The following is a 17,665-nucleotide window of genomic DNA, read 5'->3' on the forward strand; positions in this document are numbered from 1 at the left end:
TAAAGGCATGCACCACCGTGCCTGGCTTTCATTTATTTTCTTTATAATAACTATTCTGACAGGAGTGAGATGTAATCTCAAATTATTTTTGGTTTTTATTTTATTTATTTATTTTTGGTTTTTCAAGGTAGGGTCTTACTCTAATTCAGGCTGACCTGGAATTCACTGTGTAGTCTCAGGATGGCCTTGAACTCAGGACAGTCCTTCTACCTCTGCCTCCTAAGTGCTGGGATTAAAGGTGTGTGTTACTACACCTGGCTTCATGGCTCATTTTTTGATTGGGTCATTTGATTGCTTATTATTTAGTTTTTTGAATTATTTGTACATCGTAGATTTTAAGTCTGTGTCAGATGTATAACTGGTAAAGATTTTCTCCCATTCTGTAGGTTGCCTTTTTGTATTATTCACATTGTCCTTTGTTGTACCAAAGCCTTTTAATTTCATGAGGTCCCAATGATTGATTAGTGGTTTTACTTCCTGAGCAACTGTGTTATATTCAGAACATCATTGCCTATAGCAATGTTGAAGGGTTTCCCCTGCTTTATCCTCTAACAGTTTCAAAGTTTCAGGTCTGATATTAAGGTCTTTGATCCATTTGGATTTGATTCTTTTGCATGGACAGAGATAAGAATCTATTTTCATTCTTCTACATATATATATCCATTTTTCTCAGCACCATTTATTAAAGGGACTGTCTTTTCTCCCATAAGTATTTTTGGCATTTTTGTTAAAAATCAAATGGGTGTGGTTGACTGGATTTACATCTGGGTCTTCTGTTCTTTTCCATTGATCTCTGTGTGTCTACTTTTGTGCCAGTACCATGCAACTTTTGTTTTTGTTTTGTTTTTTTGTTTTTTGGTTTTTCTAGGTAGGGTCTCACTCTGGCTCAGGCTGACCTGGAATTCGCTATGTAGTCTCAGGGTGGCCTTGAACTCCCGGTGATCCTCCTACCTCTTCCTCCCGAGTGCTGGGATTAAAGGCATGCGCCACCACGCCCGGCTACCATGCAACTTTTGTTACTATGGTTCTGTAATATATCTTTTTTTTTAATTTTTTTTTTTTTTTTAGATAACGTCTTACTTCTAACCTAGGCTGATCTGAAACTCACTCTGTAGTCTCAGGCTGGCCTCAAACTCATGGTGATTCTCCTAACTCTGTCTCCCAAGTGCTGGGCTTAAAGGTGTGCACCAATAAAGTCAGGTATGGTGATACTGCTGCCTTATTTGTTGCTTGGAATTGCTTTAGCTATTTGAGTTTGTTTTTTTTTTTTTTTTTTTTTTGTGCTTCCAAATGAATTTCAGCAGCTTTTTTTTTTTCTATTTCTGTGAAGAATGCCATTTGAATTTTGATGGGAATTTTATGAAGTGTGTAGATTGCTTTTGGTAATGGAGGAGGATAGGAGAAAGCTAGCTTTTTTTAGGCAGTTTCACTTAGAGATTGAGGCCAAAAGAGAACCAGGAGATGCCACTGTGCAGTGGCAGAAGGACTGAAATGAAACTCCTGTCTGATCAAGACTGATCTATAGCACCGCCTCCTGCCTAGAGCTTAGTACACTACCTAATTAAACAATCCAGGTGGGCTGGCCCTGGGGTTCACCCTCCAAATGTACAAACCAATAGGGTCTTCCCCCTGCATACCTGAATCTAACACTTTAAAGGCTGTGGCCTTCCCTCCCTCTCTCTTGGCAGGACCCTTGGTGCATGTGCTTCGTGTCTTCCTGGCCATTGATTCTTGATCTAAACTTTTCTGCTTGTCTCTGTTTTTTAGCTTGGAATAATTTCTCATTTTGATTACTTGTATGATTTTATTATGGTCTCTGAGTCCACCATGTGCATACTTCTCTTATACTCCAGATCTACCATGCGGGTGTCTCACCAACTCTAGGCTTGCTACCTGTGTAATTTTTTAAAAATTCGGAGTAACCATGAATAGTATAACTCTCTTCATTACTCATTTCTCCTCTGAGTCTCCAGGTCTCTGCTTTGATATCTGCCCTCTCATTTTCCCCCTGAGCCTTTCCATTTTTCTCTTAGCTTCCCTACACAGAAAAGATTCCATGTGGGTCCCTCCTGAGTTTCTCTACACAAGCTCCTAGATTCTACTTTCCATGTATTTGTGGCTTTAATCTCACTTTAAAAGCCTTATTTCTCCTATGTGAGATTTACACATGCTTGCAGCTTTGCTCTTAATCTCTCTTTAGGAGCCTCTGTTTCTCTCTCTCTCTCTCTCTCTCTTGTTTTTTTTTTTTTTGTTCATTTTTTATTTATTTATTTGAGAGCGACAGACATAGAGAGAAAGGCAGATAAAGGGAGAGAGAGAGAATGGGCACGCCAGGGCTTCCAGCCACTGCAAATGAACTCCAGATGCGTGCGCCCCCTTGTGCATCTGGCTAACGTGGGACCTGGGGAACTGAGCCTCGAACCGGGGTCTTAGGCTTCACAGGCAAGCACTTAACCGCTAAGCCATCTTTCCAGCCCTCTCTCTTGTTTTTTTTTGGGGGGGAGGCAAGCCCAACAGACTGTCTTCTTTTAAATGTGTGTGTGAAAGAGAATGTGTGTGTGAAGCTGGGCGTGGTGGCGCACGCCTTTAATCCCAGCACTCAGGAGGCAGAGGTAGGAGGATCACCGAGAGTTCAAGGCCATCCTGGGACTACATAGTGAATTCCAGGTCAGCCTGAGCCAGAGTGAGACCCTACCTCGAAAAACCCAAAAAAAAAAAAAAAAAAAAAAAAAGAGAATGTGTGTGTGTGTGAGTGTGTGTGTGTGTGGGGGGGATTGGTGTACCAGGGCCTCCAGCCACTGCAGTCAAACTCCAAATATGTGCACCCCTTGTGCACATGTGCAACCTTGCACACTTGCATCAAGGTGCGTCTGGCTTATGTGGGACCTAGAGAGTTGAATGTGGATCCTTAGGTTTCACCAGCAAGCACCTTAACTGCTAAGCCATCTCTCCAGCCCTCCTCAGTTTCTCTTGTGAGCCTTCCATGTATTTGCAGCTTTGCTTTAATCTCTCCTTAAAAGCCACAGCTTCTCTTAAGCTCAAGTGCTTGCAACTTGATTCTGTTCTCTCTTTAAAAGCCTCATTTTCTCTTAAGTGAGCCTTCCATGTGTTTGCAGTTTTAATCTCTGCTTTAAAGGGTCAATTTCTTTTAAGTCCATGTGCTCACAGCTTTATTCTAATCTCCTTTAAAAGCCTCAGTTTTTCTTAAATAAACCGCACAATTTGTGCTTTCCCTTAAATAAACTGAGTAATTCACAATATATCCTTCTTGAAGCTGTCTTTATTAATTCTTTTTTTTTTTTTTTGGTTTTTCACAGTAGGTTCTCACTCTAGCCCAGCCTGCCCTGGAATCCACTATGTAGACTCAGGGCGGCCTGCACTCATGGCGATCCTCCCACCTCTGCCTCCCCAGTGCTGGGATTAAAGGCATGTGTCACCACACCTGGCCAATTAAAAAAAAAATATTTTATTTTTATTTATTTATTTGAGAGAGGGTGAGAGAGAGCGAATGGGTGGGTTAGAGCTTCCAGCCACTGAAAACAAACTCTAGATGCGTGTGCCACCTGTGCATCTGGCTTACGTGGGTACTGGGGAATTGAACTGAGGTCCTTTGGCTTTGCAGGCAAGCGCCTTAACCGCTAAGCCATCTCTCCAGCCCTATTAATTCTTTCTTAAAGGTAGGACATCCAGGTGTGGTTGGCACATGCCTTTAATCCCAGCACTGGGGAGGCAGAGGTGGGAGGATCGCCGTGAGTGCAGGCCGCCCTGAGTCTACATAGTGGATTCCAGGGCAGGCTGGGCTAGAGTGAGAACCTACTGTGAAAAACCAAAAAAAAAAAAAAAGTAGGACAGAACCCAAAATTTGGGGTTTATAAATTCTGGGGGACTCCCAACCCCAAAATCCTGCATCAGTAAAATTTTTCACAATATCAATTCTTCCAAACCATGAACATGGGATGCTTTCCTATTTCCTAGTGTCTTCTGCAATTTCTCTCTTAAGTGTTTTATAAAGTTCTCATTGTAGAGGTCCTTCATTTCCTTCGTTAGGTTTATTCTCAGGTACTTTATTCTTTTTTTTTTCTTCTTAATTTTTATTAACATTTTCCATGATTATAAAATATATCCCATGGTAATTCCCTCCCTCCCCACCCCCACACTTTCCCATTTGAAATTCCATTCTCCATCATATTACCTCCCCATTACAATCATTGTACTTACATATATACAATATCAACCTATTAAGTATCCTCCTCCCTTCCTTTCTCCACCCTTTATGTCTCCTTTTCAACTTACTGGCCTCTGCTACTAAGTGTTTTCATTCTCACGCAGAAGCCCAGTCATCTGCAGCTAGGATCCACATATGAGAGAGAACATGTGGTGCTTGGCTTTCTGGGCCTGGGTTACCTCACTTAGTATAATCCTTTCCAGGTCCATCCATTTTTCTGCAAATTTCATAACTTCATTTTTCTTTACCGCTGAGTAGAACTCCGTTGTATAAATGTGCCACATCTTCCTTATCCACTCATCAGTTGAGGGACATCTAGGCTGGTTCCATTTCCCAGCTATTATAAATTGAGCAGCAATAAACATGGTTGAGCACGTACTTCTAAGGAAATGAGATGAGTCCTTTGGATATATGCCTAGGAGTGTTATAGCTGGGTCATATGGTAGATCAATCTTTAGCTGTTTTAGGAACCTCCACACTGTTTTTTTAGATGCTTATATGCCATTCGTATTTCTTCCTTTGAGAACTCTCTATTTAGCTCCTTAGCCCATTTTTTGATTGGCCTGTTTGATTCCTTATTAGTTAACTTTTTGAGTTCTTTGTATATCCTAGATATTAATCCTCTATCAGATATATAGCTGGCGAAGATTTTTTCCCATTCTGTAGGTTGCCTCTTTGCTTTTTTCACTGTGTCCTTTGCGGTGCAAAATCTTTGTAATTTCATTAGGTCCCAGTGGTTAATCTGTGGTTTTATTGCCTGAGCAATTGGGGTTGTATTCAGAAAGTGTTTGCCAAGACCAATATGTTGAAGGGTTTCCCTTACTTTTTCCTCTAGCAGTTTCAGAGTTTCCGGTCTGATGTTAAGGTCTTTAATCCATTTGGACTTAATTCTTGTGCATGGCGAGAGAGAAGAATCTATTTTCATCTTTCTGCAGATATATATCCAGTTTTCAAAGCACCATTTGCTGAAGAGGCTGTCTCTTCTCCAATGAGTATTTTTGGCATTTTTATCGAATATCAGGTGGCTATAGCTACTTGGGCTTACATCTGGGTCCTCTATTCTGTTCCACTGATCTACATGTCTGTTTTTGTGCCAGTACCATGCTGTTTTTGTTACTATGGCTCTGTAGTATAGGTTAAAATCAGGTATGGTGATACCACCAGCCTCATTTTTTTGTTGCTCAGTATTATTTTAGATATTTGAGGTTTTTTGTGATTCCAAATGAATTTTTGGATTGTTTTTTCTATTTCCATGAAGAAAGCCTTTGGAATTTTGATAGGGATTGCATTAAATGTGTAGATACTTTATTCTTTTTGAGGCAAGTTTGAATGGGAGTACTTTCCTGATAACATCATTAACATACTTGTTAGTATATAGGAAGGCTACTGATTTCTGTGTGTTAATTTTGTATCTTCCTACTTTGCTGAAAGGGTTTATCATTTCTACCAGTTTGCTTTAGGGTCCCTTATGAATATAATTATATCATCTACAAATAATGATAATTTGATTTCGTCTTTTCTAATATGTATCCTTTTAATTTGTGTCTCTTGTCTTATTGGTATAGCTAAGACTTCCAGTACTATATTAATAAAAGTGGGGATAGTGGACACCCTTCTTCACTTCCTGGTTTTAGTGGAAATCCTTCTCATTTTCCTCCATTTTGTTTAATGTTGGCTCTAGGTTGTCATAAATAGCCTTTATTATGTTGAGATATGTTCCTTCTACTCCCAGTTTCTTTAGGACTGTTATCATGAAGGGATGTCATTGTGAAATGCCTTTTCTGTATCTGTTTGGATGATCATGTGGTTTTGTCCTTCAGTTCATTTATATCATGTATTACATTTATCAGTTTGTATATGTTGAACCATCCCTGCATCTCTGGGATAAAAATCTCTCTAGTCCAGGTGAATGACCTTTTTTTTTCTTCAAGGTAGAGTCTTGCTCCAACTCAGGCTGACCATGGAATTCACTGTGTAGTCTCAGAGTGGCCTTGAACTCAGGGCAATCCTCCTATCTCTGCCTCCCAAGTGCTGGGATTAAAGGCATGTGCTGCTATGCCCACTGTGAATGATATTTTTGATGTATTCTGTTTGCCAGTATTTTGTTAAGAGAGATTGGTCTGTAATTTCCTTTTTTTTTTTTTTTTTTTTTTGTTCTGGCATTGTTTGGTTTTGGTATTAGGGTAATGCTGACTTAGTAAAAGAGGCTTGATAGTATTCCTTTCTTTTCTATTTTATCAAAAAGTTTGAGAAACAGTAAGTGTTAGTTCTTCTGTGGAGGCCTGGTAGAATTCACCAGTGAATCCATCTAAGCCTGTACTTTTTAGTTGGGAGATATTTTATAACTGCTTTGCTCTCAATGCTTGCTATAGCTCTGTTTGAATGTTTTATCGCACTTAGCTTTAATTTTGGTAGGTCACATATATCTAGAAAATCACCTCACTCTAGTTCAGGTTAACCTGGAATTCACTATATACTTTCAGGCTGTCCTCAAACTCATACCTCTGCCTCTGGAATGCTGGGGTTAAAGGTGTGTGCCACTGCACCAGGATAATTTCTTTTTTCTCTTTCTTTCTTGCTTGCTAAGAAATAGACACTTTACATTCCCCTCTTAGGACTGCCTTCATTGTATCCCATAGGTTTTGGTATGTTGTGTTTTCATTATCATTTGATTCTATGAATTTCTTGATTTCCTTTTTGATTTCTTCAGTGACCCATTCATCATTCAACAGTGTATTTTTTAGTTTCCCGGAGTTTGTGTATGTTCTATTGTCCATCTTGCTGTTGATTTGTGTAGTTTTTTAAAAAAATATTTACTAGAGTCAGAGAGAGAGGAAGAGAGAGGGAGTGAGAAATGGGCACACCAGGGCTTCCAGCCACTGCAAACTAACTCCAGATGCATGTGTCCCCTTGTGCATCTGGCTAACATGGGTCCTGGGAAATTGAACGTAGTCCTTTGGCTTTGCAGACAAGTGCCTTAACTGCTAAGCCATCCTGCCAGCCCTGATTTTTATTTTTAATACGATTATGATCCAGATAGAGTTCAAGGAATTATTTCAATGTTTCTGTATTTGTTAAGATTTTCTTTGTGTTCTAATATATAGGCTATTTCAGAGAAAGTTCCATGTGCTGTTGAAAATAATCAGTATTCTGCAGCATTTAGATGGAATATTCTGTAGGTATCTGTTAGCGCCATTTGTTCCATGATGTCATTTAATCCCCATACTTCTCTGTTTATTTTTTGCAGGATGACCTGTCAATTTGGTGAAAGTGGGGTATTGCAATCACTCACTACAATTGTGTCTGGTGTTATCTGTGACCTTAGGTCTAGTAGTGTTTGTTTAATTAAATTGGGAGAACCCATGTTTGGTGTATGTATTAGGGTTCTCTAAAGTAACAGAACCGACAGAATGAATTGTGTTTGTTAGAAAGGGGATTTATTAGATTAGCTTATGATAGTCCAACAAGAGCAGCCTAGAGGTCCTAGAGTCAAGGAACCCAGTGGTTGCTCAGTCCATGAGGCTGGATGCCACAGGAGTCCCAATCCAGCACTGGAGGCTTCCTGGAGAGCCTCTGGTCTTCATTCCATGGTGGAAGGCTGAGGAAACTTGGTTCTAGTACCAGCAAAGGAAGTGAAGCACTTATCAGCAAGCAGCACAGATAGCCAGGTGGGAGGAAGGGGACTCTTTTTTCCCACAGTTTCCTTACATAAAGCCCCATTCTAGGAGGGCCACCCACTCTGAGGAAAGGACTTCCTTCTTCAGTTAATTCTCCCTGGGAGCAACCTCTGAGGCCCACCCAAGAGGAATGTCTGATCTGATCAAGTTGACAGCAGAACTTAACCATCACACAAGTCCTCCCCTTGTCAACGTCATACTAAACCATATCTCCCTCTATCATACTTAATTCTAAATGAAGGCAGTAATAAGGTCATAATTCCACCAAACTATTCCATGTACAACTGGAAATGCACAATCTTTCCTCCCAACAAAAGGCAAGGTCCCTTGAGGAATGTTTAGTCTATAGTATCTAGTAAGTTTAATATAAATTCAATAATAGTTAAATAATGATACAATCTCAATTAATATTAATAATATAGAAATAGAGGAAAGAAAAAGATAGGCATCTTAATATTAGTGTACATATGCACAAACACTTTTAACAAAGGACAGAAATACTCATAGCAATTATAATCTTCATTTTTGTAACTGGTCATGTGGCCTTAGCTGGTATTTATAACTACCTTCTTCTACTTCCCATTCTGTATTTCTTCTTTTTTTTTTTTTTTTTTTTTTTGGTTTTTCGAGGTAGGGTCTCTCTCTGGCCCAGGCTGACCTAGAATTCACTATGTAGTCTCAGGGTGACTGCAAACTCATAGTGATCCTCCTACCTCTGCCTCCTGAGTGCTGGGATTAAAGGCATGCACCACTATGCCCGGGTCCCATTTCATATTTCTTCCACCTACAGCAAGTAGGTGACCCTCCTTTCCTTTCCTTTTCCTTTCCTTTCCCTCTTCTTGTCTTCCTCTCCCTCTTTCTCTCCTTCCTTCCTTCTTTCCTTCCTTCCTTCCTTCCTTCCTTCCTTCCTTTTTTCTTTCCTTCCTTCCTTCCTTTTGTTCCTTCCTTCCCTCCTTCCCTCCCTCCCTTCATCCTTCCTTCCTTCCTTTCTTCCTTCCTTTCTTTCTTTCCTTGTAGAATCTCACTCTGGCCCAAGCTGACCTGGGACTCATTCTGTAGTCCCCAGCTGGCCTTGAAATCACAGTCATCCTCCTGCCTCAGCTTTCTAAGTTCTGGGATGAAAGGTATGTGCCACGATGTCTGGCTGACCCATACTTTCATTTCTGAAGGATCTGGGCCATTTATCATACTGCTTTGGTTGGATTGTTGTAGTTGCCCATTGACCTTGATAACAGGGCATAATAACACCAAGAGGTATCCTAAAGGATTGCCTGCACTCCAGATATGCTCTTCCTTAACTCCATTGTGGAGGAGCAATCCAATTTCACTCTAGTAGTCTGGATCAGTCCTACCCCTGCTAACTCTGTAACTCCTTTCTTAGCCTGTTGACTAGAGGGCATAGGGAGCCAGAGTGACCAGGGTAAGTCTTAGCTTCCAGTTTAATGGAAGTTTTTTTTTTTTGCCCCTGCCCCCCCAATGGCAATGGAATGTTTTTTTTATGCCTCCTGACAAAAGCATTCCCTCCTCTGGAGCCAAGAGATCTTCAGGCCAGCAGAGCATATGGTTACTGGATCAGGAAGTAAAAATTTGGTTAATGGTTTAGTTGGGGTGATGGTAAGTAGTACCATTCTCATTTCCATCCCTTGATTCCTGTATCCATGAATCTGGACTATAAGAGAAAGAGAAAGGGGCTGTAATGCTGCAGCTGTCCACTTCTGGGAGGTGGAAGATCCTTGAATTTTGGATGGATTTATATCCCATCTCCTGATGCATATATGCTATACCAGAAGCTCCAGAGTGGTTGCCATCTCCTGCTCATTTGATCCAATCATCATAGTGTCATCAGTATAATGGACTAACATGATACCTTGTGGAAGGGACCAGCAATGGAGATCCTTGTGAAGTAAGCTATGACCATGAAGTAGAACACTAAAGGTGAACTGCTGACCTTGCAAGCTGAAGGCAGATTATTTCTGCTGATCCTTATGGACTAATATAGAGAAGAAAACATTTGCAAAATAGCTGCATACCAGGTACCAGGAGATGTGTTAATCTGCTCAAGTAAAATCTGGTACAGCAAGTGCAATTGGAATCACTACTTGATTAAGTTTCTGATAATCAACTCTCATTCTCCAGGATCTGGCTTCTGAACAGGCTCAATAGGAGAGTTAAAGGCTAGGAGAATAAAATAGAATGGAAGGAACCACCACCTCTGTATTCCTCAGGTCCTTTATAGTGTCATCAATTTCTGCAATCCCTCCAGGAATGTGATTTGTTTTTGGTTTATTATGTTTCCTGGTAGTGGCAGTTCCAGTGGTTTCCATTTGGCCTTTCCAACCATAATAGTGGGTTCTGCCTGCTCCTAAGTATATCTATCCTAATTATGCATTCTGGGACTGGGGAAATAACCACAGGATAAGTTTGGTGACCTACTGTCAATCTAACATTTGCCAAGATTCCATGGATCACCTGACCTCTGTAAGCACCTAATTTAACGGGGGGGGGGGCACAACTAGTCCATTTCTATGCAGTGCAACCCTGCACAAGTTCCCAGGATAGAGGCAGGCAGGCAGACTGCAGCAAGCCTCTCACACAAACTGCTTCTATCCCAGTCCCTACAAAGTTCTTTCTTACCTTCATAAGCCAAATCTTACAGTCCATAGTTCTTACTGCATTCAGGTCTTTCAACTCTAACCAGAATGATCCATCAAGCTATACTTAGAGTACTACAAGGCATCTCTTAGGCCAAGATTTCAAATCCATTTACATTCTTCCTGCAAATAAGTTCCAAAAGGCCAAAAGCCACATGGTCAGATTTCTAGAAGCAACATCCCCATTCCTGGTACCAATTTACTGTTGTCAGCTTTGCATTGCTAGCAGAAAACACCCAACCAAGAGCAGCTTGTGGGAGGAAAGGGTTTTTTTCTTTCTTTTTTGGCTTACAGACAGGAGGGAAGCTCCATGATGGCAGGGGAAAACAATAGCATGAGCAAGGACTGGATATCACTTTTTGGCCAGCATCAGGTAGAAAATAGCAATAGGAGACTGTGCCAAACACTGGCAAGGGAAAGCTGACTAAATAATACCCATAAGCCCACTGCCAACAATCAGTCACCTACAAGAGGCTCTATTTCCCAAATTGCCACCAGCTGGCCATAGCATTTGGAACACATAAATTTATGTGGGTCATCTGAATCAAACCACCACAATGCATGTATGTTTAGAATTATGATGTCCTCTTGTTGGATTGTTCCTTTAATCAATATAAAATGATCTTTATCTTTCCTAACTAATGTTGGGTTGAAGCCTAGTAATATCTATCAGATATTAGAACAGCAACACCTGCTTGTTTCCTAGACCCATTTGCTTGAAATAACATTTTCCATTATTTTACCCTAAGGTAGTATCTGTCTTTAATGGTGAGGTGAGTTTTTTGGAGGCAACAAACAGAAGGATCCTGTCTGCAAGTCTGTGCCTATCGTTTGGGCATATTGTCCACTGAGTTATTATTGCAAAGTGTGTATTTTTGCCATTCTTCTTGATTTTGTAGTGCTTCCTGTTTTTCTGTTACTCTCATATATTAACTTAATTATTTATTATTTTTTACGTTTTTTAAATTTTTTTCTCAATTTTTAACATTTTCCATGGTTATAAAAAAAATTCTATCCCCCCCACTTTCCCCTTTGAAATTCCATTCTCCATCATATCCCCTCCCCATCTCAATCAGTCTCTCTTATTTTGATGTCATGATCTCTTCCTCCTCTTATGATGGTCTTGTGTTGGTAGTGTCAGGTACTATGAGGTCATGGATATCCAGGCCATTTTATGTCTGGAGGGAGCACATTGTAAGGAGCCCTTCCCTTCCTTTGGCTCTTACATTCTTTCTGCCACCTCTTCTGCATTAGACCCTGAGCCTTGGAAGGTGTGATCGAGATGTTACTCAGTACTCCAGTCACTTCTTTCCAGCACTATGATACCTTCTGAGTCATCCCAAGGTCACTGCCATCTGAAAAGAGAAGATTCTCTACCCAAAGTGAGAGTAGCATTAATATAAGGGTATAAATATTAAGAGAAGTGCTTACTGGGCAGTTTGGTAAGCATAGTATATAAACTTACCCAGACATCAGCAGATGTTACACCCCTAGGGCTCATGACTACCCCTGTTTTAAGTTTTCAGTATCAGGGATGTATTCCTCCCCATGGAGTGGGCCTCCAGTCCAATTGGAGGTCAGTTGGTTTCCACCATGACAGATGTGCCACTATTGCACCTGTTGGCTCATTTGGCCTGGCTGGTCAATTATAAGGCTTGCAGTGTTCACTGTTGAGTATCTTCACTGGTGGTATCTCTTTCTCCCATTGAACTACATGTAGAATGGCTTCTTCCAGCTTTCTGCCATTTGGTCTACATGGAGGAGGTTATCAGCTCAGTTCCAGCAGGATTTCTTAGTGGCCTTGCAGCCCAAGTATGTGGAGTCTTCAGCAATAGGGATTACCATCGATTGCTGGTGGGAAACCAAGGACCTTGGCAATGGCCTATAATGTTTTGGGGACATCAGGGACCTCCCTGGCCAACAGCTCACTGTAGGTATCCCATCCCTGGCACTGAAAATTTTCTAACAATGATCTATGGCTCCTGAGTGTTCCATTGTCCAAGACCAGAGGATTCCATGTGATTTATTTGCATCCTCTTAGATTTTGATTAGCCCTCCCTCCACCTTTCCTTTACTCAATCTCTTTCCCTGACCTCACTTTGGGTAATTTATTTTTTATATTTATTTATTGGGGTGTATGGGGGGGGTGTTAGGGAGAGAGAGAGAGAAAGGAAGAAAAAAAGAAGCAGATAGAATGGGCATACCAGGCCCTCCAACCACTGCAAGTGAACTTCAGATGCATGTACCATCTTGTGTGTCTGGCTTACTTGAGTCCTAGGAATTGAACCTGGGTCCTTAGGCTTTGCACGTAAGCACCTTAATCGCTAAGCCATCTCTCTCAGCCATGTGTTTTTTTTTTTTTTGAAACATTAAAAAATTTTATTTATTTATTTGCAGGCAGAGAGAGTTAGAGAGAAGAGAGATAGACAGAGAAGAGAATGGGCATGCCAGGGCCTCTAGCTACTGCATATGAACTCCAGACTTACGCGCCCTTTGCACATCTGGTTTACATAGGTCCTGGGGAATTGAACCTGGGTTCTTTGGCTTCGCATACAGATGCCTTAACCACTAAGCCATTTCTCTGACCTCTTCCCCCCGCCTTTCTCTCTCTCTCTTTTTTTTAATTGAAGTAGGGTCTCACTCTAGTTTAGGCTGACCTGGAACTAACTCTGTATTCCCAGGCTAGCTTTGAACTCACAGCGATCCTTCTACCTCTGCCTCCAAAGTATCCCAAGGCATGTATCGCAACTCCTGTCTTTGTATTAAATACTATTTGAACATAGTTCATTTTTTTCTGTTTTCTCATGTATGTGCTTTCCTTTTTTAAAGGTCTTTTTTTATATGTCTTATTTATTTGCAAGGAGAGAGAGAGACAGACAGACAGACACACAGAGAGGGAATGGGTGCACCAGGTCTTCCAACCACTGCAAATAAACTCCAGATGCATGTGGCCCTCTGTGCATCTGGTTTACTTGGTACTGGGGAGTTGAACCTGGGTCATTAGGCTTGGCAGGAACGAGCCATCTCTCCAGCCCCTGTGCTTTTCTTTTCAATTTGAAGGATAACTTCAAGTATTTTCTGCAAAGCTGGCTTAGTAGCCGTGTTTGGCCTATTTTATGGAAAGTTCTTTTTTCTCTTTTAATTATAAAGGATACCTTTGCTGGTTATAGTAATCTTGCTTGGCAGTTGTTATCTCTCAGAATTTGGAATACATCATTCCAAGCTCTTCTGGTTTTTGAAGTTTGTGTTAAGTAATCTGCTGTTATCCTGATGGTCTTGCCTTTATAGGTGACTTGATTCTTCTCTCTTAATGCTTTCAGTATATTTTCTTTGCTCTATCGGTTTAGTAGTTTAATTATAATAATATGATGAGATCTTCTTTCTGGTCATGTTGTCTTGATGTTCTAAATGCCTGCTGTATCTGTAATAGCATCTCTTTTCCTTTTGGGGGAAATTTTCTTTTATGAAAATTTTTGGAAATACTATTCCTTTAGAGTGATTCTTCTATTATACCTTGATTTTTTAAAGTTTGATCTCTTCAGTGTTCTGAATGTCTTGAAATTCCCACTCATACCTTCCTACTAGTTTGTCTTTCTGCTAGCTCTGATATGCTATCCTCTCTTTGATTCATTCTATGCTGAGACTTTCTACAGAGTTTTTATTTGACTTAATGTGTTTTTCATTTGTAGTATTTCTGACTGGTATTTCTTCAGTATTTCTGTTTCCTTACTCATTTTGCATTGGCTTCTGTATTTTATTAAGTCAGGTTCCTGTAGTCTCCTTTAGGAATTTACTACTTTGATTCCTTTGACATCTTCAAACATACTTAAAATCATTTTTTTTTTAAAATTCTTTGTCAGGCATTTTATCTAAATCAGTCTCATGGATAGTCGTTTCTGTTGGATTTCTAATTTTATTTTTATTAAATTTTTTAAAATTTATTTAAGAGAGAGAGATACAGAAATAGGCAGGTAGAGAGAGAGAGAGAGAGAGAGAGAGAGAGGGAGGGAGGGACACGGAGAGAGAGAGAGAATGAGAATGGGCACACCAGGTCCTCTAGCCACTGCAAATGAACTCTAGATGCCTGCACCCCCTTGTGTATCTGGCTTATGTGGGTCCTGGGGAGGTGAACCTAGGTCCTTTGTCTTTGCAGGCAAGCACCTTAACTGCTAAGCCATCTCTCCAGCCTAGATTTATAATTTTTGTTGGAATTTTACTGTTTTGATGTTTTTTTTGTGTTGCTTATATTATAATAAGGAGATTTTTGCATCTTGAGTTATTTCAATGCTTGGGTTTTCTAGTTTTCTGCTGTATTCTTAGAAGTATAAATAAGTTATATCTTTAGCATAGGAGCTCAAGGTGCCAGGTGTGGTTCTTATATTACTCCCAGAGCGATATACTATGTATGCAGCACACACATTATAAACAGAAACAATTGACTTTAACCTTTAACTAAATCCAAAGTGTCATTTGAGAAAGGGTCTCAGTGTGGAAGATTGAGAATATTCCCCATCATCTTCCGTGTTCCCAGTCTTATCTGTATCTAGGTTGCTTTTTGGGGTCCATCACCTGTGTCTAGACTTTTCCATTTAGGCGACATGTGGTTTATAGCTGGAGTAGTTTCAGGAGTGTGGACACTATCTACCCTTAAAGTTAGGCTGTCTCTTGCAGTGAGGTGATGGTTGGTATTATATCTGCTTTGAGAAATACACCTGTATTTCAAAGAAATAGCAGAAGAGTGAAGAACTTGCAATCTGAGGAAAACGTTCATAAAGCTTGAAAAACCCAAACCACTTTAAATGTGGCATTTGGACTGTGTCACCTTGTCAGTTTCTGTCCTGTCATTGGTTTTCCATCCTTATTGACCTGTTTCCACATTTGTACTCCCTGCCTGTCTGTGTACCTGACAGTGATCTGACTGGTGATTTTACAGACCATTGGCTCTTTTAACTTTCCTCAGCATACTTGTTTGTTGTCCTCAGGGCAGATGACTCTCTTCCTCTAAAAATTCTCACCTTTCTCGGCCTCCTTGCTGTCAACTAGCTATCTTCTGCTTCACTGATATGTATGCACTACTTAACTCTGGCTTAGTTAGGGAGTTGTGCTTGTTCCCCCCCACCCCCCATTTTCACCAGAGGCTGGCAGCACTTGTCTTTTTTAGACTTTTCTCCATGATAAACAGTCATAACCGTAGTGGCAGCTGAAGCTGCTTATTTTCATTGTGGGCAAGCCATGCCCATAGGCATTCTCTATATGCATCTTTATATATGTGTAATTTTTTTTTGGGGGGGGGTTTCAAGGTAGGGTCTCACTCTAGCTCAGGTTGCCCTGGAATTCACTATGTAGTCTCATAGTGGCCGCAAACTCATGGCGATCCTACTTCCTCTGCCTCCCAAGTGCTGGGATTAAAGGTGTGTGCCACCATGCCTGGCTTTTTTCCCCTTTTTTCTCTTGAGGTAGGGTTTCACTCTAGCCCAGGCTGACCTGGAATTCACTATGTAGTCTCAGGGTGGCCTCGAACTCATGGCGATCCTCCTACCTCTGCCTCCTGAGTGCTGGGATTAAAGGCATGTGCTACCACACCAGGCAATCTTAATAATTAAAGAAATATTTTATGTATTATTTATTTATAAGAGAGAGAGAGAAAATGAGAATGGGCATGCCAGGCCCTCCAGCCAGCCACTGCAAACAAACTCTAGTTGCATGTGCCAACTTGTGCATCTGGATTACATGTATCCTGGGGAATCAAACAGGGTCCTTTGGCTCCGTAGGCAAGTGCCTTATCTGCTAAGCCATCTCTCCAGCCCCATCTTACTATTTTTTTTTTGTCATTTTTATTTATTTATTTGAGAGTGACAGAGAGAGAAAGAGGCAGATAGGGAGAGAATGGGCATGCCAGGGCCTCTAGCCACTGCAAGTGAACTCCAGATTTGTCTGCCCCCTTGTGCATCTGGCTAACATGGGTCCTGGGGAATCGAGCCTTGAACTGGGGTCCTTAGGCTTAACCACTAAACCATCTCTCCAGCCCCCATCTTACTAATTTTGACAATAATCCTTGGAGATAGGGACCACTGTTAATTCTTTTCTGCAGGGAACATTGACACATTTTCTCTTCTTTCTGGCTAAACCTTCCTCTCCAGTCAAGCTTACCTCTTCACTGCATAGGTACCACAGTTAGACCGTTATTAGGTTACTAACTTGAATATACATACAGTTGAACCCCACCCCCCCTTATTCATGAAGGATACATTCCTAGATACTCTTCCCCTGTGGGTGAACCATGGATTGTACTGAACCTTGTATGTGCTGTTTCCCCTTATTCCTACATACATAAGGTTAAGTTTAACTTAGAAGTTACAGTAAGAAATTAGCAATAATTAATAAAATAGAACAACTATAACTACATTTTATAGCTAATGCTTACTTTGACTTTTCTTTCTTCAGTCTCTGTGTTTTGGTGATGGTCTATTCAAGTAGAAAGGTGCTCCATTTATAATTTCTACTTTCTTAGTTGTTGAAGGAGTCTGGGTTATTTATTGTTCATAAAAGTTGGAAGAAATGCTTAAGAATTGTCATGAATATGATTGTTAGATTTTGATGGATTAAAATGTGCTATTACTGATGATCACTTTTTTGGGTGTGTTGTGTTAAATCTGCAGATTAACCCTTCCTGGAAGGATTGTAGAAAATGGGAGTGAGCGAGGATCCTATGATGTAGATAAAGGTATGGTCTTTGGAATTTTTGTTGATTTTTAAAAAACAATATTTGTTTAATTTACTTAAGAGAGATAGAGAATGGGTGCACCAGGGCCTTTAGCTGCTGCAAATGAACTCCAGGTGCATGCACCTCCTTGTGCATCTGGCTTATGGAGGTTCTGAAGAATCAAAGTTGGGCTTTTTGGCTTTGTAGGCAAGCTCCTTAACCACTGGGCCATCTCTCCAGCTCGTTTTTGTGGATTTTTTATGTTAGTGTCTATATAGTAGTCTTTCAAGATGCTATGAAGGGGCCTGGAGAGGTGGCTTAGTGTTTAAAAGTTCTTGTTTGCAAAGCATGCAGCTGGGGTTTAATTCTCCAGTACTCACATAAAGCCAGATATGTAAAGTGGCACATG

The 17,665-nt window shown here is 40.6% G+C and overlaps 1 protein-coding gene across 1 annotated transcript in view; it reads left to right on the plus strand.

Moving 5' to 3' along the window:
* The window catches only part of Shq1 (SHQ1, H/ACA ribonucleoprotein assembly factor), a 134,561-nt gene that overhangs the window by 2,034 nt on the left and 114,862 nt on the right, over nucleotides 1-17,665 (plus strand). The window contains exon 2 of the mRNA XM_004651508.2: nucleotides 17,213-17,277. Within this exon, the coding sequence (XP_004651565.2) occupies nucleotides 17,213-17,277 (65 nt within the window). The remainder of the gene's footprint in view (nucleotides 1-17,212; nucleotides 17,278-17,665) is intronic.

This window comes from Jaculus jaculus, chromosome 14, assembly GCF_020740685.1.
Source record: "Jaculus jaculus isolate mJacJac1 chromosome 14, mJacJac1.mat.Y.cur, whole genome shotgun sequence".
NCBI lineage: Eukaryota > Metazoa > Chordata > Mammalia > Rodentia > Dipodidae > Jaculus > Jaculus jaculus.